Raw genomic sequence first — 24,688 nt, 5'->3', positions numbered from 1 at the left:
ATGAGACTAACGCAAACAATATTATAAATATAATATTTTATTATATTAAAAAGCACATAGACGCACACAGCGTGGTTACAACACATAGCTATATATATGTTTGAAGTTTTGCTTTTGACGGTTCTGGGGTAAGTTCTGTGTCCTTCCTCATAGTGCTGCATTTAAGAAAATAACAGTAACCGATTTACTCGATTTCCCAGAAATGACCGAACAAAGTCTAAAAATATTTTTTCGGGATCGTATCAATTTTCCCAAGCAATATCCTATCTTGCCGAAATAATGAATGAACAAAATGAAATAAACCTCAGTTATCTAAAACAAAAGGAAAATATAGTTCAGTTCAAAGTGCAATCACGACATATTAATAAAAAACTGTACAAGTGCTACATAGACTATACATCAAATTCAACGGGCTACTCGGGAATTAGACGATATTTTTGCGGATGTGCAAGTGGTAACAGGACAATTGGATGCTGCTCCCATATAGCTGCGATAATTTATTATCTATCGCATGCCAGGTACACTTCAAAAATAATAAAACCTGCAGAAATACTGAGTAAATTATTTGAAAGTGAAAAAGTAAATCCTGTAATAAATGATGACAGCGATGAAGATTGAAGAACAGACCGAGTTATTAATGCTGGCAATAAAAATAATAGCAGGTAAACCTTGTTTAGATCATATATTTTAATTAAAGCAAAAATATTTAAGGAATATTTAAAAAACTTCATGTATATAATATATATTATACATATTATAATATTAATTTTATATATTATATACACAAGGATGCTGTACCAAAATGATCAGCGCATCGCGCCGCGCCGTAGTGGTTCTAATCAAGAGGAGTCCAGTATCACACGTACATATTTGAAATTACATCTAGCGACCAGTTAACAAAGTATGTAAACAAATATATTTTAATTATATCTATTTTAAAAGCATGTGCGGCCTTTTTTGGTATGAAAAAGTACGAAATATGAATTCATATTTATTTAACAATAATGCACTTTTCCAAAAAATCTGAAAAAATTACGCATTAATAGTCATAATGTTATGCTATAGCTGTAAAAATATGAGCATGGTCACGTAAGTAATTAAGACAATATAAAGCTTTTTCACTTTTTTTTAATCATTTTTTATTTTTTTGACTACGTTCCAGCCCTTCGAAAAATCTGAAAAAATTAGGGATTACTAATTCTTTTGAGAGCTTTATACTGTATAAAAACAAATGTGGTCACTTGATAATTTCGACAAAAAATCGACGGTTAAAATATTTTCGAATTTTTTAAAAATCGAATTTGCATCCAAAAATTCTGAAAAAATTCTCAAACATGTACATCAATCGATAGAATAACCATGATTTTTTTCATAATCTTTAATTGAGTAGAACGGGAGATATTGAGGATAAACCAAAAAATGATTTTCACCCCGTAATTACCCCCGTAGTAGAGATATCGGGTTGAAACTTTGGGAAAAGGGGTTTCTTCGAACCACCTATCGAGTGGTATTAACCCCGTTCAATTTGGTTTGGGGGCACTTTTACCATGCTTATTCGGCTAGACCCTTTCGTTGTATACCAGTATGTATCACTACATATGTTTACGCCAGTATGTCTACATCATGTTTACGCGCATACAAAAACTCCGAAACATTTCAAATTCTTTTCCATAGTTATCCTGACTCACACCTGAACCTTGACCACTGACTCATTTTTGGAAGCTCTCTCTCTCTCTTTTCTCTCCCTACCTTCCCCTCTTTTCCAGTCCTGCATATACAGGGTGTTCGACCACCTCTGGGAAAAATTTTAATGGGGGATTCTAGTGGCCAAAATAAGTCGAAAATCAAGAATACCAATTTGTTGATGGAGGCTTCCTTAAAAAGTTATTAATAATTAAATTCAAAAATTTCAAATCGTTCTGGAAAAATTATTTTCGGTTGCGGGGGTCAATTGCAATCATTTTTGGTGAATGCACATACCCCCCAAATCCTATCCACTTTCGAGAAAAAAATTCGAGTAGATACCGAAATTTTTAAACGAAATTAAAAAATGTCAAATCATACTAAAAAAATTATATTTAATTACAGGGGTTAATTACAATCATTATTTGTCATTACACATACCCTCGAAATCTTACGCATTTTCAAGAAAAAAATTCCTTACCGAAAATCTAATTAGGTGCCTGAATTTTTCGACGAAAAAAAAAAAATTTCAAATCGTTTTAGAAAAATTATTTTCAGTTGTGGGGGCTAATTACAATCATTTTTGGTGAGTAGACACACTTCTGAAATCCTACTCACTTTCTAGAAAAAAATTCAAGAAGGTGTGAAATTATTCGACGAAAAAAAAAAAATTTCAAATCATTCTGGAAAAATTATTTTCAGTTGCAGGGATCAATTGCAATAATTTTTGGTGAATAGACATACACCCAAAATCCTACCCATTTTCGAGAAAAAAATTCAAATAGATGGACAAATTGCCGTTCTACAGCCGCAACTTTGAACGTTGATAACTTTTTAACAGAGCCTCCATCAACAAATTGGTATTCTTGATTTTCGTCTTATTTTGGCCTCTAGAATCCTCTATTAAAATTTTTCCCAGGGGTGGCCGAACACCCTGTATATCCTGCTCTTTTCCCAAAATAGACACATTCTGATTCTGATTCTCGGCAGTCACACGAACGCGCAAGCTTTTAGTCTAACTGTATTAGACTAAAAGTCGAATAGTCAAATTGTATTTGTACGCCGTTAACCTAGTATTCCGATTAATAAAGTATTATTAAGAGGAATACAACAGTTTAATTGCAAACGTACGAAAAAGTTGATAACTGGTAGAATATTCAGTTTCAATTTCGCGCCTTTTGTTATTAAGTGCTGCCGCTATGTGGCGCTATGATAGGTTAAGTTTTTTCCGTTTTCCTTGGTGTGTGGTTCTTTTCCTTATTAATAAAGGTTCCACTGAGTTATAAGTTTGATTTCTGTACAAAATTAAGTCTAATTGCTAAACAGTAATATAATATTCAAATGCTTAGATATACATACAGGGTGTTCGGCCACCTATAGGAAAAATTTTAATGGGAGATTCTAGAGGCCAAAATAAGACGAAAATCAAGAATACTAATTTGTTGATGGTGGCTTCGTTAAGAAGTTATTAACGTTTAAAGTTCCGCCAGTACTGAATTTTTTTCTCAAAAGTGGGGAGGATTTCGGGAGTATGTCTGTTCACCAAAAATGATTGTCATTGACCCCCGCAACCGAAAATATTTTTTCCAGAAAGATTTGAAATTTTTTAATTTTGTCGAAACTTTCTCGAATTTTTTTCTCCAAAGTGGGTAGGAATTTGAGGGTATGTCTATTCATCAAAGATGATTGTAATTGACCCCCGCAAACGAAAATAATTTTTCCACAACGATTTGAAATCTTTCTTTTTCGCTGAAAAATTTAGGCACCTACCCCCCGTCAATTTTTTTTTAAAATTCGTTTTTGATTTTTAGAAATTTTGTTTGATATTCTACAGAAAAGTTGTTTAATACTTTTTTGTAGGTACCTATGGGCTCTATTTCAGAAAAAAGTTTCATTGAAATATATTCACTATTGTAGAAATTATGGTCATTTGAAAATTGGACCATTTTTATGGGGTTTTCCTAACATTATGGGGTCAAGGAACAACTTTTCGAATATTTTTATAATTGCTACATATTCTACACTAAAATATTTGGCGTTTGGCTTTTTGAACATTAAAATCGTCCAATCCATTCAGAAGTTATGGTGTTTTAAATATTCGCATGAAATTTACGGGAAGCATTTCTGGGCCTGAAATTATATTTTCGGTAAGGAATTTTTTTGTCGAAACTGCTTAAGATTTCGAGGGTATGTCTATTGACCAAAAATTATTGTTATAGACCCTCTTAGCTAAAAATAATTTTTTTAGAGAGATTTCAAAAACTTTTTTTTCGTCGAAAAATTTAGGCAGCTACCCCCTGTTGATTTTTCATAAAAATTCGTTTTCGATTTTTAGTAATTTTGTTTGACGCCCTATAGAAAAGTTGTTTAATATTTTTTTGTAGGTATCCGTGAACTCTCCTTCAGGAAAAAGTTTCATTGAAATATATTCACTATTGTAGGAGTTATGGTCGTTTGAAAATTGAACCATTTTTTATGGGGTTTTTCTCATTTTGCGGGTTGAAGGATCGACTTTTCGAATATTTTTGCAATTTTGACATATTCGTCACCTAAATACGCGTCGTTTGCCATTTGAAACATTAAAATCGTCCAATCCGTTCAGAAGTTATGGTGTTTTAAATATTCGCATGAAATTTACGGGAAGCATTTCTGGGCCTGAAATTATATTTTCGGTAAGGAATTTTTTTCTCGAAAATGGTTACGATTTCGGGGGTATGTCTATTGACCAAAAATTATTGTTATAGGCCCTCCTAGCTAAAAATAATTTTTTTAGAGAGATTTCAAAAACTTTTTTTTCGTCGAAAAATTTAGGCAGCTACCCCCTGTTGATTTTTCATAAAAATTCGTTTTCGATTTTTAGTAATTTTGTTTGACGCCCTACAGAAAAGTTGTTTAATACTTTTTTGTAGGTATCCGTGAACTCTCCTTCAGGAAAAAGTTTCATTGAAATATATTCACTATTGTAGGAGTTATGGTCGTTTGAAAATTGAACCATTTTTTATGGGGTTTTTCTCATTTTGCGGGTTGAAGGATCGACTTTTCGAATATTTTTGCAATTTTGACATATTCTTCACCTAAATACGCGTCGTTTGCCATTTGAAACATTAAAATCGTCCAATCCTTTCAGAAGTTATGGTGTTTTAAATATTCGCATGAAATTTACGGGAAGCATTTCTGGGCCTGAAATTATATTTTCGGTAAGGAATTTTTTTGTCGAAACTGCTTAAGATTTCGAGGGAATGTCTATTGACCAAAAATTATTGTTATAGACCCTCCTAGCTAAAAATAATTTTTTTAGAGAGATTTCAAAAACTTTTTTTTCGTCGAAAAATTTAGGCAGCTACCCCCTGTTGATTTTTCATAAAAATTCGTTTTCGATTTTTAGTAATTTTGTTTGACGCCCTACAGAAAAGTTGTTTAATACTTTTTTGCAGGTATCCGTGAACTCTCCTTCAGGAAAAAGTTTCATTGAAATATATTCACTATTGTAGGAGTTATGGTCGTTTGAAAATTGAACCATTTTTTATGGGGTTTTTCTCATTTTGCGGGTTGAAGGATCGACTTTTCGAATATTTTTGCAATTTTGACATATTCTTCACCTAAATACGCGTCGTTTGCCATTTGAAACATTAAAATCGTCCAATCCGTTCAGAAGTTATGGTGTTTTAAATATTCGCATGAAATTTACGGGAAGCATTTCTGGGCCTGAAATTATATTTTCGGTAAGGAATTTTTTTCTCGAAAATGGTTACGATTTCGGGGGTATGTCTATTGACCAAAAATGATTATAATTGATCCCTGCAATCAAAAATAATTTTTCTAGGACGATTTGAAATTTTCTAATTTTGTCGAAAAATTTCACACCTTCTCGAATTTTGTTCTCGTAACTGGGTAGGATTTCGGGGGGGGGGGGGGGGGGGGTGTCTATTCATCAAAAATGATTATAATCGAACATTGCAACCGAAAATAATTTTTTCAAAACAATTTGAAATTTTTTTTTTCCGTCGATAAAATTTCATACATTCTCAAATTTTTTTCTAGAAAGTGGGTAGGATTTCGAGGGTATGTGTAATGACCAAAAATGATTGTAATTGACCCCCGCAACCAAAAATAATTTTTTTCGAACGATTTGAAATTTTTTAATTTAATTGTTAATAACTTTTTAACGAAGCCTCCATCAACAAATTGGTATTTTTGATTTTCGTCTTATTTTGGCCTCCAGAATCCCCCATTAAAATTTTTCCCAGGGTTGGCCGAACACTCTGTATATGTTTAAGAGATGCAAAGTAACTTTAAAATAACTTAAACTTTAAATAAGATAACAAGAACTGTAGTCATTTTTATTGTAAGGTTAAGTTAGGTATAAGTTCTCACAGCAGATGGCGTTTAAGTTGAGATAATCTAATTCAGTCTAGTTGGAGAATACATTGACGAAACCTGGTCAATCATTATTCATAACCTTAAAATTTATGATTCATTCCACGAATACATATGTGGCGGCCTGAAAGTGTAGAAAATCTCGTCGGAATTTGAAATTTCAAATATTGGTGTTGGAAATATTAAATATTTCTCATTTCCATGTTGGCAAACATGCACATGTGGAAATATTTCTCTTTTCCATGTTGGCAAACATGCACGCCATCTTTTGTTTGAGTATAACAGTTGAAGAGAAGTGCCATGTATGCTACAATTCGTGCAATGTTAAAATATAACCTAAAAAGTATATGCGTCGTTTTATTGTCTAATCCTATAACCTCCACAATTGTCCGTGAAAAAAACTTTTTTTAAGGTTACATTTGCTTCATCGAACGATGCAACTTTTGTTGAAAGAATTTTTTCATATTTTTGTAAAATTTAAATTTGCTGCTGTTGCAGAAGCTATTAATTGTGATTTAGAAGACTTAATAATTAATGCAACATGGATTCGTCGCTGTCGATCTGAACTTCGTGCAAACCTTGCGCAGAAATTGCGTTCAATATTTAATGATTTAATTGATGCGATTACAGAACACTGAAAACTTTTATCAGCTTCACACGAGTCAAGAAACGTCGAGAGATTACCAGTAATTATCACTTGTAGAGGTGATAAATGATTGTTGGGAATTTCCATCGTTCCATCTAATAGTGGAAATGACGAAGCCTCGGCGGTATATAACTCATTAGAAGGGGGATTGTGCAAGCACTTTGCTGTGATACCACTTTAACGAATAGAGGGCGTTTTCAAGGAACCTGCGTTCTACTTGAACCAAAATTAAAGAGGGTTATCTTATATTTATTCTGTAGGCATCTGTGAAAGGCTAGTTGATCGCGGGGCGGAGAATTAACCAATACAGCGCAAGTGCAAAGAATAAAATACACTTTATTACGAGTTAATGCGTACGAAAAAGTATCGGAAAGTATAACCACATGCTACTGGAAGAACGATCACGTGATCGACTAGTTTCTTCAGTAACGTACAGAGGTCTCCACTGGAGGATTTATATTTATAATCTCACGATATTATACATATGAGATTATTCTACAAAATGTGTTTAACGAAAAACTATCAAAATCTTTGAGTTCCAATTTTTCGTTATACAAAAAGTTTCAAGAAACGTGACCAAACAATTTAATAGTAGTTCAAGAAATGATCCAATTTTCAACAAATATCCCAGAAAATGAGCAACAGTCACGAGAGGATTATAAAGAATTTCTTGAACTTGTTACTTTCATAGATGGAACTTCATCAAAAAGTATGTTTTCGAGCTCCAGGTGCTTTTCATCTCGATGGATGACGAAAGCTTTGTATTGCTTGAAAGTATATTTATTCAAGGAATAATATAAAATTTCGATTTTAATTATTTGCAACAGTGTTAATTATACTGTACTAATTGAAAAATTCAGGTTTCCAAAGCAGACGAATTGAAAGGTGGTTCGAAGAATTACCTCGCGAATTTTGAAAATAAAATTTAAAAAATCGTAATGCCCAAACGTATAAAATATCTAACAAATTAAATACTCCAAAGTCGACTGCTCGCGATAGTCTGAAAATACTTGGACTAAGATCAAAACTGGACGTTCGTTTTATTCAGTAACACGCGAAAAAATGTTACAAAAGTGATATAATAAAATTATTCGATAGATAGAAAAGAATTGCTTAAAAAGAGGGAAACTATGGTTCATCTTAAAAGAAGATATAATGTGAACAATATAACCTACAATTACTCGAGTAAAAACGGTTCGAATTTTCGCGGTCTCAGCGCCGTGCATCTATTGGTGCGTTGCGGACCAATCACGCGTTTCTGTTCATTTCCCATGTACCTTTCTACTTAGTTCGTGCTGGAACCACGTGCAATGTACACTTGCCGCGTCGTAATACAACCAATGTATGTATCTCTTATTAAATACTACATAATTGTTTTTGTGTTCTAGGGTTTATTTTAAGTGGATTCTAGTACCCTTTAACAGAATAATTATCCTTGGAGGGTTGCTTTTATTAGAATTTTTTCACACGTTGACTGCCACATTTGATTTTCCTGTCTAGAGAAATAGTCGACATTTTTGTCAAATTATAGCATAACAAATAGAAATATTCAAGAGTTTGCACTTGTTATTTTGTAGTATATCTAATGTCAATGACATTATTCCAAAATTTATACGTATTAAAGTTCATGAATTGAATATGTTGTTGGATGACCAACACGACCATACAAATATCAATCAGTCACATCATAAACGTTACAGACTCATCCTCATCCAAACATCCTAATCACGATTTTCTGAATTACACTGTTCCTTGACTATCATCTGTACTTCTACCTATCTCCAGCAATAGTATATAAAAGCTTGCAGTATTTACGAATCGTCAGAAAGAGTCTAGTACTTAGTCAACCTAATACAAGTTGCACGAGTTTCTTAAGAAAATAATAAAGTGTTGTCAATTCTAATGGAAGTCAACAACGTTGTAGGCTTGAAACACTATGGCAGTCAGTGTGTTAATGTATATCGTTAATGTTTATCACTGTCATATATGATTTTTTAAAAATTCAAAATTAATTCGAATACAAATACCACTCAGTCACATCATAAATATTACAGACTCATCCTCATCCAAACATCCGAATCATGATTTTTATCTTTATTCATCCTGAACCTCACACTGCCCTTTGACTATCGTACCTACCTCTACCTATCTCCAGCAATAGTATATAAAAGCTTGCAATATTGAAGAATCGTCAGAAAGAGTCTAGTACTTAATCAACTTAATAAAAGTTGCACCAGTTTCTGAAGAAAATAGAGTGTTGTTAATTCTAATGGAAGTCAACAACGTTGTAGGCTTGAAACACTATAGCAGTCAGCATGTTAATGTATATCGTTAACGTTTGTTACTGTCTTATGTGATTTTTTAAAAATTCAAGATTAATTCGAATACAAATACCACTCAGTCACATCGTAAACATTACAGACTCGTCCTCATCCAAACATCCTAATCACGATTTCTAATTCTTACTCATCCTGAACCTCACACTGCCCTTTGACCATCGTCTCTACCTCTACCTATCTCCAGCAATAGTATATAAAAGCTTGCAATATTTAAGAATCGTCAGAAAGAGTCTAGTACTTACAAAGGACCATCCCGAGGTGTAAATCTTCAATTTTGATGAAACTTCGCAATTATGTAGTTCTCATAAATCTATTAGACACGTATTTTTTTGTAGCTGCTAATATTCACTTTAAGGGGTTGAAATCAGCCCACAAAGTTGGGGGTTCAAAACATACTTTGTTGAATATCTCGGAAACTATTAGAGATAGGGGTGTGCTTCAAATGGATGAAATTTATGTTTTTAAACGGCGAATTTGATGGTGTAAAGAGATTTGCAAAATTTTTATTTGTTTAAACAATACGTTAAGAAATAGCACATTTTTTTATTTTTCTCGTTGGATATTAATGATTTTGTTTTCTCCATTTGTACAGAGAAACTACACATCCATGTACAAAATACGGATAAATTGGAATTTTGATTTTTTCACAATAAAGAAAGATTTTATATTTGTAATTTTTTTCGTATTTCGTGTTGTACGAAGTACCAGATCGCATACAGGGTGTTCGGCCACCCCTGGGAAAAATTTTAATGGAAGATTCTAGAGGCCAAAATAAGACGAAAATCAAGAATACCAATTTGTTGATGGAGGCTTTGTTAAAAAGTTATTAACATTCAAAGTTGCGGCTGTAGAACGGCAATTTGTCCATCTATTTGAATTTTTTTCTCGAAAATGGGTAGGATTTTGGATGTATGTCTATTCACCAAAAATTATTGTAATTGATCCCTGCAACCGAAAATAATTTTTCCAGAACGATTTGAAATTTTTTTTTTGCCTAAAAGTTGGCACCCTACCCACTGTCGATTTTCCTTAAAAATTTGTTTTTGATTTTTAATAATTTCGCTTGTCGTCTTACAGAAAAGTTGTTTAATACTTTTCTGTAGGTACCTATGGGCTCTACTTCAGAAAAAAGTTTCATTGAAATATATTCACTATTATAGGAGTTATGGCTGTTCAAAAATTGGACCATTTTTATGGGGTTTTTCTAACATTACGGGGCCAAGGAACAACCGTCCCAATATTTTTATAATTGTTACATATTCTACACTAAAATACGCGGCGTTTGGCTTTTTGAACATTAAAATCGTCCAATCCGTTCAGAAGTTATGGTGTTTTAAATATTCGCATGAAATTTACGGGAAGCATTTCTGGGCCTGAAATTATATTTTCGGTAAGGAATTTTTTTGTCGAAAATGGTTAGGATTTCGAGGGTATGTTTATTGACTAAAAATTATTGTAATTTGTCCCTGCAATCAAAAGTAATTTTTTTAGAACGATTTAAAATTTTTTAATTTTGTTGAAAAATTTCACACCTTCTCGAATTTTTTTCTCCAACCTGGGTAGGATTTCCGGGGTATATCTATTCATCAAAAATGATTATAATCGACCCTTGCAATCGGAAATAGTTTTTTTTAGAACGATTTGAAAAATTTTTTTTTTTTCACCGAGAAATTGTACCACATACCCGAATTTTTTTCTCGAAGGAGGGTAGGATTTCGGGGATATGTGTATTCATAAAAAATGATTGTAATTGATCCCCGCAACCGAAAATAATTTTTCCAAAACGATTTGAAATTTTTCAATTTAATTGTTAATAACTTTTTAACGAAGCCTCCATCAACAAACTGGTATTCTAGATTTTCGTCTTATATTGGCCTCTAGAATCTCCCATTAAAATTTTTCCCAGGTGTGGCCGAACACCCTGTATGCGATCTGGTACTTCGTTCAACACGAAATACGAAAAAAATTACAAATATAAAATCTTTCTTTATTGTGAAAAAATCAAAATTCCAATTTATCCGTATTTTGTACATGGATATGTAGTTTCTCTGTACAAATGGAGAAAAATAAATCATTAATATCCAACGAGAAAAATAAAAAAATGTGCTATTTTTTAACATATTGTTTAAACAAATAAAAGTTATGCAAATCTCTTTACACCATCAAATTCGCCGTTTAAAAACATAAATTTCATCCATTTGAAGCACACCCCTATCTCTAATAGTTTCCGAGATATTCAACAAAGTATGTTTTGAACCCCCAACTTTGAGGGCTGATTTCAACCCCTTAAAGTGAATATTAGCAGCTACAAAAAAATACGTGTCTAATAGATTTATGAGAACTACATAATTGCGAAGTTTCATCAAAATTGGAGGTTTACACTTCGAGATGGTCCCTTGTTAGTCAACCTAATACAAATTGCACAAGTTTCTTAGGAAAATAAAGCGTTGTCAATTCTAATGGAATCCAACAACGTTGTAGGCTTGAAACACTATGGCAGTCAGCGTGTTAATGTATATCGTTAACATTTATCACTGTCTTATATAATTTTTAAAAAATTCAAAATTAATTCAAATTATAAACGGGTAAATTAATTTCACAACTGCATTGTATGCGACTTACGTCTGTTTGCTTCTCTTCCGCGTTGCTCGCCGCTTCCCACTTTCTGCCCCCACGTTCAGAAGTTTCCTTTTCGTCTGCAATTTCTTCCATTCCAGCGAAAGAGTGCTGAAAATCTGACGATAACTCGTCGCCATCTTTGTTGAGAATATTGTTCGCTAAAATTGTGGTAGATCTTCTATCCGTAGTACTCTCCGTTCCTTTTTCCGTGCAATCCTCATCGACGCGTTTGTCTCGCGTTGTGACGTCTTGCGACATCTCGGAGTCGCATCTTTCTTGCAAGATACCGTGAGCCAAAAAAATGTTGATGTTAGCCTTGTTCTCCTCGCGATGCTTCCAGGCGAGTCTCAGTCTCTCCGCGAGCTCCTGTCTGGAATAAAGGATCGTCGGTTTCTCGATCACGTTGAAACTCCTCGTTTTTCCGGTGGCCGGCCTGGAACGTCCAGGAATCTGACGAGCCACCACTTCAACATGCTCGAGATCTTTTCCATTCTTCTGGCGATTCTCGCTCCAAGCGACGCGAACCTGCAACTCGACGATTAATCAGACTCTAGTGCAACCGTTAACACTAGATTTACCAGACCAGTCATTTTGACTGGTCTTTTGCAATTTCAATTCAAAATTTCTACTGCATGTCTTTCCAAAATGATGTCATGACTTTTGTAGCTATAATTAAAGAATCAGTTTCATGAACTTTATATTATTTTTTATATGTATTCGTAACAAATATATTTATTGTTATTGACACTTATACCAAGTCAAAATGACTGGTGCATGTTTCCATGTGATGAAATGACTCAAATCATGATTCTGATGCAGTACGTGTAGCGATTCTTGGAATTGTATATTTACTCAGTCAAATTGTGTATTTACATTCGTTTCGACAAAAGAAATCAGAGGAGTCAACGTTTACAAAGAGACAAATTCGCTTTAGTTTCAACAGTTTGGGATAAATTTATTGAAAATAGCCAAAATTGCTTCAAACCAGGAGCTTATATTACGGTGGATGAGCAACTCTTTCCAACGAAGACCAAATGCGGGTTCACACAATACGTGTCAAACAAACCTCAGAAAGGCATAAAATTTTGGCTTGCATCTGATGTTAAAACAAAATTTTGAATAAGTGGCTTTCCTTATTTAGGGATAGATGAGGCTCGAGATTCATCATCCCTACTAAGTGAATATGTTGTACTGAAACTTGTAGAACCATATACTTTGAAAGGTAGAACCATAACAACAGACAATTTCTTTACCAGTTTGCCTCTGGCGTTGAAATTATTATCTAAAAATACTTTGTTGCTTGGACCAATACGTGCAAACAGGAGGGGAATCCTGAGAATTTGTAAACAGAAGAAAGATAGCATGGTTCGTTTCTCAACGTTGCTGTACGAATCAAATGGATGTACACTTACAGTTTACAAGAGTAAACCTGTACTAACAAGTTTACTTGTAAGACTAAAATTGTCTTTTTATAATAACAAACTTTGACATCGATGTCACTGACCAAATGGCATGAAAATATACTGTACAATTAGGTTCCAGAAGGTGGCCACTTCAAGTTTTTGTCCATGTTTTAGGTGTCAGATAGGATATTTCAATAATAATAAGACCACAACTATTTGCAATATATGCAAAAAAAATGTATGTGGAAAGTGCACACAGAGCACAATCAGCATATGTAAAAATTGTGACCGATGAACTACAAATAATTAAGCATTTGATTAATTGATAATGTCAATAAATCTATTTATGTATTACAATTAATATTACTAATCTTTTTTTGCCATTTTTTAAAAGTAAATAAAGACTGGAAATCCCAGTGAATGCTTTTTCTAAAGACCAGTCATTTTGACTGGTTTTGGTAGAAATAGGTATATTTAAATAGCTGGTAAATCTAGTGTTAAATATTTGTTTCGATATTATCATTGTAATTTATAAGCAGTGATACTGAAACTATGCTTCTGCGAAATAGCTTTAAATTTTTAGTAAAAGAATAACTAAACTACAGTGAATACAATTAATATTCGTGCTTTCTGTAGCAGAGGTTATAGGGTTGGACAATAAAATGATACATATACTTTTTAGGTTTTATTTTAATATTTCAAGAATCGTTCCATGCATAGTACTGAACGCTATTCAAGTGCTATATTGAAACAAAAGAATGGTGTGCACGTTTGCCAATGAGGAAAAGAGAAATATTTCCTAGACATGCATGTTTGCCAACATGGGAATGAAAAACATTTCTAATATTTTCTTACTAGAAATTCACTGATCAATTTTGCTGCGTTTAACGTAGGATCCTTCTTGATTTTCTTAATATTTTTATTTGCATATTTAACTTTTTTGATAATCATTTTTGAAATATAAATTCTGTGCAGTTTCTTTGAACGATTTTCCTTTGACGTTGTTAAAAATTACAAAATGGCGAACGACGAATAAAATGAACGATGGAATGCTATGTACTAATAATGTTCGATTCGAAATCGATTTTTCGATATCCGATTTTTGCGCGAATTAATTTTTTTTTAATCGCGAAATTGTAGTTTCTTTCATTTTACTTATAGTGTGATCTACGAGACTTTTCTGTTTGTCTTTAAATCTACATTTAAAAAACTTACAAACAGCAACAAGTAGAAAAAGAAAAAGTAATATTAATTTTGAAAGAAGTATTACAGACGATCCATATAATTTCTAGTTGGAAAACCATTCCTTAAATTAGAAATTTTTATTTTAATTGTTAAAAATTTTGTTTCGATTATCGAATTACAACGACTGAATGATCACATGATTACATTAAGGCCATTTTATGTAAAATTGATCATTTTTTCCCTCGATATATGGGATTTTGTTTAAAATTGAATATGATGTAGACCATACGATATTAGGGGTAGTTTAAGTCATCATTTTTCAAGTTTCGAATTTATTTAAAAAATACAGACCTCCAAAGTTTGTTGAAAAATATCAGGTCTTCTTGCATAGGAACTGATTGAACAAATATACAGGGTGTTCGGCCACCCCTGGGGAAAATTTTAATGGGGGGTTCTAGAGGCCAAAATAAGACGAAAATCAAGAATACCAATTTGTTGATGGAGGCATCGTTAAAAAGTTATTAACAATTAAATTCAAACATTTCAAATCGTTTTGGAAAAATTATTTTCAGTTGTAGGGATCAATTACAATAATTTTTGGTGAATAGACATACCCTCGAAATTTTACCCACTTTCTAGAAAAAAATTCGAGAATATATGAAATTTATCGACGGAAAAAAAAATTTTCAAATCATTCTAAAACAATTATATTTAATTACAGGGGTCAATTACAAGTATTATTGGTCATTACACATACCCCCGAAATCCTACACACTTTCGAGAAAAAAATTCCTTACCAAAAATCTAATTAGGTGCCCAAATTTTTCGATGAAAAAAAAAAATTTCAAATTGTTCTAGAAAAATTATTTTTGATTGCGGGGGACAATTATAATAATTTTTGGTGAATAGACCTACCCCCAAAATCCTGCCCACTTTCTAGAAAAAAATTCCGGAAGGTGGACAAATATTTCGACGAAATTAAAAAATTTCAAATCATGCTAAAAAAATTATATTTAATTACAGGGGTCAATTACAAGCATTTTTGGTCAATAGACATACCCTCGAAATCCTCACCATTTTTGAGAAAAAAATTCCTTACCGGAAATCTAATATGAGACCATAAATGCTACCTTGCATGCGAATTTTTAAAATGTTATAACTTCTGAACGAATTGGACGATTTTAATGTTTGAAATGGCAAACGACGCGTATTTAGGTGAAGAATATGTAAAAATTGCAAAAATATTCGAAAAGTCGATCCTTCAATCCGCAAAATGAGAAAAACCCCATAAAAAATGGTTCAATTTTCAAACGACCATAACTCCTACAATAGTGAATATATTTCAATGAAACTTTTTTCTGTAGTAGAGTTCACGGTTACCTACAAAAAAGTATTAAACAACTTTTCTGTAGGTCGTCAAACAAAATTACTAAAAATCGAAAACGAATTTTTAAGAAAAATCAACCAGGGGGTAGCTGCCTAAATTTTACGACAAAAAAAAAATTTCAAATCATTCTGAAAAAATTATTCTCGGTTGCGGGGGTCAATTACAATCATTTTTGGTCATTAGACATACCCTCGAAATCCTACCCACTTTCAAGAAAAAAATTCGGGAAGTTGTGAAATTTTTCGACGGAAAAAAAAATTTTCAAATCATTCTAAAAAAATTATATTTAATTACAGGGGCCAATTACAAGCATTATTGGTCATTACACATACCCTCGAAATCCTACACACTTTCGAGAAAAAAATTCCTTACCGAAAATCTAATATGAGGCCATAAATACTTCCCTGAAATTTCATGCGAATCTTTAGAATGTTATAACTCCTGAACGAATTGGACGATTTTAATGTTTGAAATGGCAAACGACGCGTATTTAAGTGAAGAATATGTAAAAATTGCAAAAATATTCGAAAAGTCGATCCTTCAACCCGCAAAATGAGAAAAACCCCATAAAAAATGGTTCAATGTTCAAACGACCATAACTCCTACAATAGTGAATATATTTCAATGAAACTTTTTCCTAAGGTAGAGTTCACGGATACCTAGAAAAAAGTATTAAACAACTTTTCTGTAGGGCGTCAAACAAAATTACTAAAAACCGACAACGAATTTTTAAAAAAAATCGACAGTAGTTTAAATTTTTGGCTAAAAAAAAAATTTCAAATCATTCTGAAAAAATTATTTTCGGTTGCGAGGGTCAATTAGAATCATTTTTGGCGAATAGACATATCCTCGAAATTTTACCCACTTTCTAGAAAAAAATTCGAGTAGTTACTGAAATTTTTCTGACAAAATTAAAAAATTTCAAATCGTTCTGGAAAAATTATTTTCCATTGCAGGGGTCAATTACAATAATTTTTGGTGATTAGACCTACCCTCGAAATCCTACCCACTTTCTAGAAAAAAATTCAGTACGGGCAGAACTTTAAACGTTAATAATTTTTTAACGAAGCCTCCATCAATAAATTAGTATTCTTGATTTTCGTCTTATTTTGGCCTCTAGAATCCCCCATTAAAATTTTTCCCAGGGGTGGTCGAACACCCTGTATATAGACAATATTTAAATGTTAAACACAACCACTTTAATTATTCTTTAGGTATTACATAGTTTAATATAAATAAATTGCAGTAATTGCGATGTCGACCATGCTGCTCGAATAAAATGACTCGACTCAATCAAAAGCCACGGGAATCCCCGCACGATCTTCAACTTTATTATAAAAGTAAAAATTATAAGTGTCGCCATTTTGCTCAACCGCTCAACAAGGTTTACAACTTTTGTAAAAATGAATTTTACTAAGAAATTTTTATCTTGGAAACTATTTACCATATTGAGATGCTTTTTCAGTTATATTAAAAAAGGGTAGACATTTTGAGATAAATTTTGTTCCGAATGAAAAAATCTTCATTTCTCGCAAAATAATGTAAATATGCAAATTTGATATACACTGTCCTATTAATCATAAAAAACTTTTATCATAAAATTGTTTCCTCTGTCGTTTCTTTCTAATCACAGTAATTTTCGAAAAAATCGCTGGTAAAAATAATTATAGCACAATCAAAGCTTGGAAGAAAGAAGTTTTGAATGAAAAATAGCAAAAGATTGATAGAAAGGAGAAAGAATAGAGATTGGAACTAATAGACCAAGAAAGAAAGAAGTGAGTAATCTTAAAATACTTGAAAATAACAATATAGAAAGAACAAACGAACTACTAAAGAAGATGAGGAAAAAGACAAAGATAGTAATAAAGAAAATTAATATTATTGTACTTATTGCAATGAAAAGTACTAAAACCCACCAAGTGAGGACTGGATCATGTGTTGCAAATGTAATTTGTGGGCACATGGAGATTGCAGTGGTGGTGGAAGCACATCTACAGGTTTTCTATGCGAGTTCTGTGATAAATAAATTTTATTTATTTTTGTTTTTTTCTTAAGAGTGTATTGCATTTTTAAATTTTGTGAATATTGATTAATATAGTTTATACAAAATAAATAAACTTGTTTCCTACTCAGCTTTCATTTTATTTGAATTCTTGCTTAAAATATTTCATTCCCTAATCAAAATCTTTACTTTTATTTAACACGAAATGAACAAACAGACATTTATCATTCATTCTTTATTGAAAATTTTAATCCAAAGAAGAATTTTGCTCGTCTCTGCAGATTAAATAATGAGGGTACAGTTTCCTTTGAAAATATTTAAGATATTTGAATCAAATGTTAAAAATCAGTTGCATAAATTGGACATATTTGAAAAGTATGGTAATTGAAAATGGAAAATAGTTTTTGTGATGTTTATGCATTTATGGGAAGTTTTAATTCTCAAAAAAGAACTTGACATGGAAAAATTTAAGAAATACTTAAAGTAAGATACAAATTGTTATATTTAGGGGTTTAGACAACCCTTTACAAAGCTCCCATTTCATTAATTCTATTAATAAAAATATGAATTTGTATAAAGATCTAACAATAATGTTGAACGCAGAAGATTTTGGACTAAAAGGAATAAAGAACCCATTAAAGATTCTAAATCTGATTTGCGAAAGCTATCCTGCAGTATAAATTCTAATCAAGTAATGAAACAATTAATTCGAACAAATATTGCTCACAATTGAACAAACTAAAAACAGTGAGACGTTCAGAATCATAAACAGAAAAAGTGTTCCACTGTATTGTTCCACTAACAAGGGGGCCTTACAGTTGTGGAAATTGTTTTTGAAAAGATGGGAGGTGCAAGTTATAGTATATACCTAGTACCAAAAAACTTTAATAGATTTCATCACAATGAGCCTTTGTTTTTGAGATATTTTGATCTAAAATTTGGTACCTACAAAATAAAAGAATCTTTTAAATTTAATTTATAAAAGAGGATTTGGTTAAGTCGGTAGAGCAATTAGCTACGAATCTTTTGGTCGTGGGTTCGAATCCCCACCAAGTTACATTTTTCTTTTATTATTTTTAAATGCAAAAATATATTTTATTTTTTATGTATATATGATATAAATATTAAAACAAAAAATCCTTCAATTTTTAATACAAAAAACAGTAGTAAGTATAGTAGTAAAATAGCATTATATGTCATCATCAAGTAAATTCTATATTAGTCATTTGTATCGTCAGTATCGACGCTTATGATTCTCGGAAATATTTCAAATACAGAACTTAATAATACTAATACGGAATTTATTTGATACTGATTAATACAAATGACTAATATAGAAAAATATATTCGACATATAATGCTATTTTACTACAGAACTTACTACTATTTAAGAATTCAAGGATTTATTTAAGGATTATTGCTTTAATATTTATATAATATGTTCATAATAAATAATACATGTGTTTGCATTCCAAAATAATAAAAAAAAGTAACTTGGCGAAGATTCGAACCCATTACCAAAAGATTCGTAGCTAATCGCTTTACCGACTCAACTAAATTTCAAATAAAGTGTCTTTTATTCGAAACTATCTTTTCTGAATTGGCTTCCATGATATTAATGATTGTAATTGACCTCCATGACCGAAAATAATTTTTTCAGAACGATTTGAAATTTTTTTTCCGCCGAGAAATTTAAGTACCTACCCTTTGTCGATTTTTCTTAAGAATTCGTTTTTCACTTTTAGTAATTTTGTTTGACGTCCTATAGAAAAGTTCTCTAATACTTTTTTGTAGGTACTCATGAGCTCGACTTTAGAAAGAAGTTTCATTCAAATATATTCACTATTGTAGGAGTTATGGCTGTTTGAAAATTGGACCATTTTTATGGGGTTTTTTTAACTTTACGGGTTGAAGGATCAATTTTTCGAATATTTTTGTGACTTCTACATATTCTCCACTAAAATACGCGTTGTTTGCTTTTTTAGAATGATTTGAAATTTTTTAATTTTGACGAAAAATTTAGGCACCTACTACCCCCCGTCGATTTTTCTTAAGAATTCGTTTTTTATTTTTAGTAATTTTGTTCGACGTCCTGTAGAAAAGTTCTCTAATACTTTTTTGTAGGTACTCATGGGCTCGACTTCAGAAAAAAGTTTCATTCAAATATATTCACTATTGTAGGAGTTATGGTCGTTTGAAAATTGAACAATTTTTATGGGGTTTTTCTCATTTTGCGTGGTCAAGGATCAACTTCGCGAATATTTTTGCAATTTCTACATATTCTCCACTAAAATACGCGTTGTTTGCCTTTTTGAAAATTAAAATCGTCCAATCCGTTCAGGAGTTATGGCATTTTAAGTATTCGATTGAAACTTCAAGGAAGCATGTGGTCTCACATTAGATTTTCGGTAAAGAATTTTTTTCTCGAAAGTGGATAGGATTTCGGGGGTATATGTATTGATCAATAATGACTATAATTGACCCCTGCAACTGAAAATAATTTTTTTAGAATGATTTGAAATTTTTAAATTTTGACTTTAGGCATCTTACAACCCCTTTGTCGATTTTTCTTAAGAATTCGTTTTTCATTTTTAGTAATTTTGTTTGACGTCCTGTAGAAAAGTTCTCTAATACTTTTTTGTAGGTACTCATGAGCTCGACTTCAGAAAAAAGTTTCATTCAAATATATTCACTATTGTAGGAGTTATGGTCGTTTGAAAATTGAACAATTTTTATGGGGTTTTTCTCATTTTGCGCGTTGAAGGATCATCTTTTCGAATATTTTTGCAATTTCTACGTATTCTTCACTAAAATATGCGTTGTTTGCCGTTTGAAACATTAAAATCCTCCACTCCGTCCAGAAATTATGATATTTTAAACATTTACATGAAATTTCGGGGAAGCATTTCTGGCCAGAAATTATATTTTCGGTAGAGATATTTTTTTCTGGAAAGTGCGTAGGATTTCGAGGGTATGTGTATCGATCAAAAATGGGTGTATTTGACCCCAGAACCTAGAAATAATTTTTTTAGAATGATTTGAAATTTTTTAATTTAACTTTTTAATAACTTTATAATGAAGCTTCAGTCAAAAAATTGATATTCTTGATTTTCGTCTTATTTTGGCCCCTAGAATCCCCCATTAAAATTTTTCCCAGGGGTGGCCGAACACCCTGTATACTATAACTTGCACCTACTATCGTTTCAAAAGCAATTTCCACAATTATAAGGTCATTTGTAAGTCATTGGACTGTGAAGAGGGAAAGTTTGGAAACCTTCGTGCTATAGTGTTCCTTAACCCCTTAACGTTCATGCCCGAATGTGACTGCTTTGAAAAACAATATTTGTTTAATCTAATGGTTTAAGGGATGATAATATTTGTTTTCTTTCAAATTATACGTTGGATACAACATCGTAAGTAACAAGAACCGCATTTTTAGAAACAAATTCAATAAAGAAAACTGATCATTCTTGGTTAACTCGAAAAATATGAGCGTTAAGGGGTTAACAACAGATGATCAGACATAACCTCTATTACAAATTAACAACAAATGATCAGACATTACCTCTATTATGAATTAACAACAGATGATCGGACATAACCTCTATTATAAATTAACAACAGATGATCGGACATAACCTCTATTATAAATTAACAACAGATGATCAGACATAACCTTTATTATAAATTAACAACAGATGATCAGACATAACCTCTATTATAAATTAACCCCTTAACGTTCTTGCCCGAGTCTGACTGCTTTGAAAAACGATATTTGTTTGATCTAATGGTTTAAGGGATGATAATATTTGTTTTCTTTCAAATTATACGTTGGATACAACATCGTAAGTAACAGAAACCGCATTGTTAGAAACAAATCCAATAAAGAAAACATCATTCTTGGTTATCCCGAAAAATATGAGCGTTAAGGGGTTAACAAGAGATGATCAGACATAACCTCTATTACAAATTAACAACAAATGATCAGACATAACCTCTATTATGAATTAACAACAAATGATCAGACATAACCTCTATTATAAATTAACGACTGATGATCTGACATAACCTCTATTATAAATTAACAACAGATGATCGGACATAACCTTTATTATAAATTAACAACAGATGATCAGACATAACCTCTATTATAAATTAACCCCTTAACGTTCATACCCGAGTCTGACTGCTTTGAAAAGCGATATTTGTTTAATCTAATGGTTTAAGGGATGATAATATTTGTTTTCTTTCAAATTATACGTTGGATACAACATTGTAAGTAGCAGAAACCGCATTTTTAGAAACAGATCGACTAAAGAAAACTGATCATTCTTGGTTATCCCGAAAAATATGAGCGTTAAGGGGTTAACAACAGATGATCAGACATAACCTCTATTACAAATTAACAACAAATGATCAGACATAACCTCTATTATGAATTAACAACAAATGATCAGACATAACCTTTATTATAAATTAACAACAGATGATCAGACATAACCTCTATTATAAATTAACCCCTTAACGTTCATACCCGAGTCTGACTGCTTTGAAAAGCGATATTTGTTTAATCTAATGGTTTAAGGGATGATAATATTTGTTTTCTTTCAAATTATACGTTGGATACAACATCGTAAGTAACAGAAACCGCATTTTTAGAAACAAATCCAATAAAGAAAACTGATCATTCTTGGTTATCCCGAAAAATATGAGCGTTAAGGGGTTAAACGTTTAGGGGTACCTTGAGTCTCTCGGAACAAGGTTTGCCACTGGTTCCCCGTTTGCCACGCGCCAGTGGACCAGCACTGACTTGCAACGATTTGTCATCCTCCGCGGATCTCTGTCGCCTGATCTGTTGTCGACGCGGCGCAGTTGGTTGCAAAGACAGTTGCCTGACTGGTCTCGTCGATTTTCCAGGTCCTGACATTCCGATGCTCGAAGGAACGTGCTGAGACTACATTCTATAGCAATTTCATTCGTTCAAAATCATTGGAAATTCCAAGTTTCAAGGAAACAGTTTAAAAGAATTTAAAAATGGAGAACGTTTAATTTTAGGAAAAAGTTTGGAACAACTAAAATCCTGGACACCAAGCATTTTAAGAGGGGGAAGCCACTGTGACGGATTGAAAAAATCTAAATTTTTTTTTTTCTTTTTAATGTTTAGGGGTTTAAGAATGACTCTCTAAAATATTAAAGTAAAATTCGCAAAAATGTCAAAGTATTCGCTATTTATTAAAACGATATATAAAGAGTGAATATGGAAAACAATATGGCGGTCTTATATGGATCCTCTTGGGACATATTTACCACTATATAATGATTCTAATGATTTTTTTTTAACAGACTACAAAATCGTTATTTTTAAGTAGACTAATCGCGAACAAAAGATCCAATAAAATTTCTTAGATTTATTGCTTTCAATGGGCACACAACAAACAATTATGAATATGTCGTATAGAATAATGTTAATAAAATTATACAAAACAATTCTGTTTCGATTTTCGACATTTTCATGCTTTGTAGTCTCTTGCTTTTCTCCCATCGAATGGCTCAATTGTTAATTCCGATGAAATTAATTCAATCATTATACGAGGATTACTGATACGAGATTTAATATGAGAATTATTTTAGAGTATCATCATACATTGACAAGACTTTTTAAGTGGGGAAATCACTGTGACGGATTGAAAAAATCTAAACTTTTTTTCTCTTTTTAATGTTCAGGGGTTTAAAAATGACCCTCCAAAATATTAAAGTAAAATTCGCAAAAATGACAAAGTTACAGAATTTTTAGTACATGTAAAAAGTGTAATATGCGTAAGGCTTGAAACTAACTGCTGTTTACTTCGTGACATTCATTTGAAACTCTTTTATTATTTCTGCTGTGGTCGAGTTTTCGTTTGAATAGGAAGTGTTTGAATCGAGATAACTATGTGGACCAAGAGTATTTATTCTAGAGCGTTAAGTGGTGTGAATGAAGAGTGTTTGTATCAAGCGAATGAAACATTAAACACGTTCGCTGTCTGTGACCCGTATATGGGTCATACCACCGTGCTATTGGATATGTCGCTGAGAGATTGGACAGTGAACGTGTTAGACACATTTTCCTCAAAACCAACTTTTTCAAACTGGGAGGCTCAATAACTCGGTCAATTTTCATTCGACTTACATAAAATTTTGTATGATGGTTCCTAATGCTATTCTCTTCAGTTGCACGTACGGAATTTTCGATCGAAAAATTAGTTTCGACGTGGTGTTAAAATAAATATTGATTTTATCACAGTTTTTGAGATTTTTCCTTCAAAGTTGCACCACTTTATAATAAATAATTGTTTTGAAAAATCCGTACGGGTAACTAAAGCTACTGTCTTGTAGTTTAAGAAAATTGCGTGATTTCTTGTTTCACAACTTGAAGTGAAAAATTACACGTCCGCCAGTTTCTAACAAATTTTTTGAGGCCTCTCACGCTGGTTCCTACTATGGCTATAATAATTAATATTTTTATATGAAATTTTTACGAGAAGTAGTGTGAGAAATGTAGTTTCGAAAACATTAAACATTTATGAGAAAAAGTTTCATAGTTACGCCCAAAAAATTCTTGAAAATTGCCTTTATTTTCAGTCGCCACAGTGGTTCTGGTTTCCTCCCTTAACTCAGCAATCGGACACGATTGATTTGTTAAAAAGTTTTAAAAGTGTATCTTCTGTTGTGTACGACATAGGACATCAACCGTCCGACTTCGATTTTAACGGGTCTATGCAAGGTGATAGTATATGTGTTCTTAATGATATGTGTAAAATATTAGGCGTATATACTTAATAATTTTAGAGATGTAAACGATTAAAGTTATACACCATACTTATGTACTATTAGTATAGACAGTAGATATCGAAGTGACGTTGACGAAGCGAGAAGAGTGCCTGACTGGTAAATCCAAGGTTATGGGTTCGATTCCCGATGAGTGGTGTATACTTTTTTCAATTGTGAAAGTTTATTGTATGAATAAATGTATCTTGTTTAATATTTAAAGTAATGATTTAAACAAAT

At 32.1% G+C, this 24,688-nt stretch overlaps 1 protein-coding gene across 1 annotated transcript in view; it reads right to left on the bottom strand.

The window, feature by feature from the left end:
• Nucleotides 1-22,568, bottom strand: part of LOC143348759 (uncharacterized) — a 63,134-nt gene extending 40,566 nt beyond the window's left edge. Inside the window, exons 1-2 of the mRNA XM_076779355.1 lie at nt 22,383-22,568; nt 11,668-12,189 (exon numbers count right to left, since the gene is read on the bottom strand). Of these exons, the coding sequence (XP_076635470.1) occupies nt 11,668-12,189; nt 22,383-22,568 (708 nt within the window). The remainder of the gene's footprint in view (nt 1-11,667; nt 12,190-22,382) is intronic.
• Nucleotides 22,569-24,688: the final 2,120 nt, after the last annotated feature.

The sequence above is a fragment of the Colletes latitarsis genome, chromosome 12, assembly GCF_051014445.1.
Source record: "Colletes latitarsis isolate SP2378_abdomen chromosome 12, iyColLati1, whole genome shotgun sequence".
Classification (NCBI taxonomy): domain Eukaryota; kingdom Metazoa; phylum Arthropoda; class Insecta; order Hymenoptera; family Colletidae; genus Colletes; species Colletes latitarsis.
The sequence above is the reverse complement of the archived record's forward strand: the minus strand, read 5'-3'. Positions and strand labels throughout refer to the sequence as shown.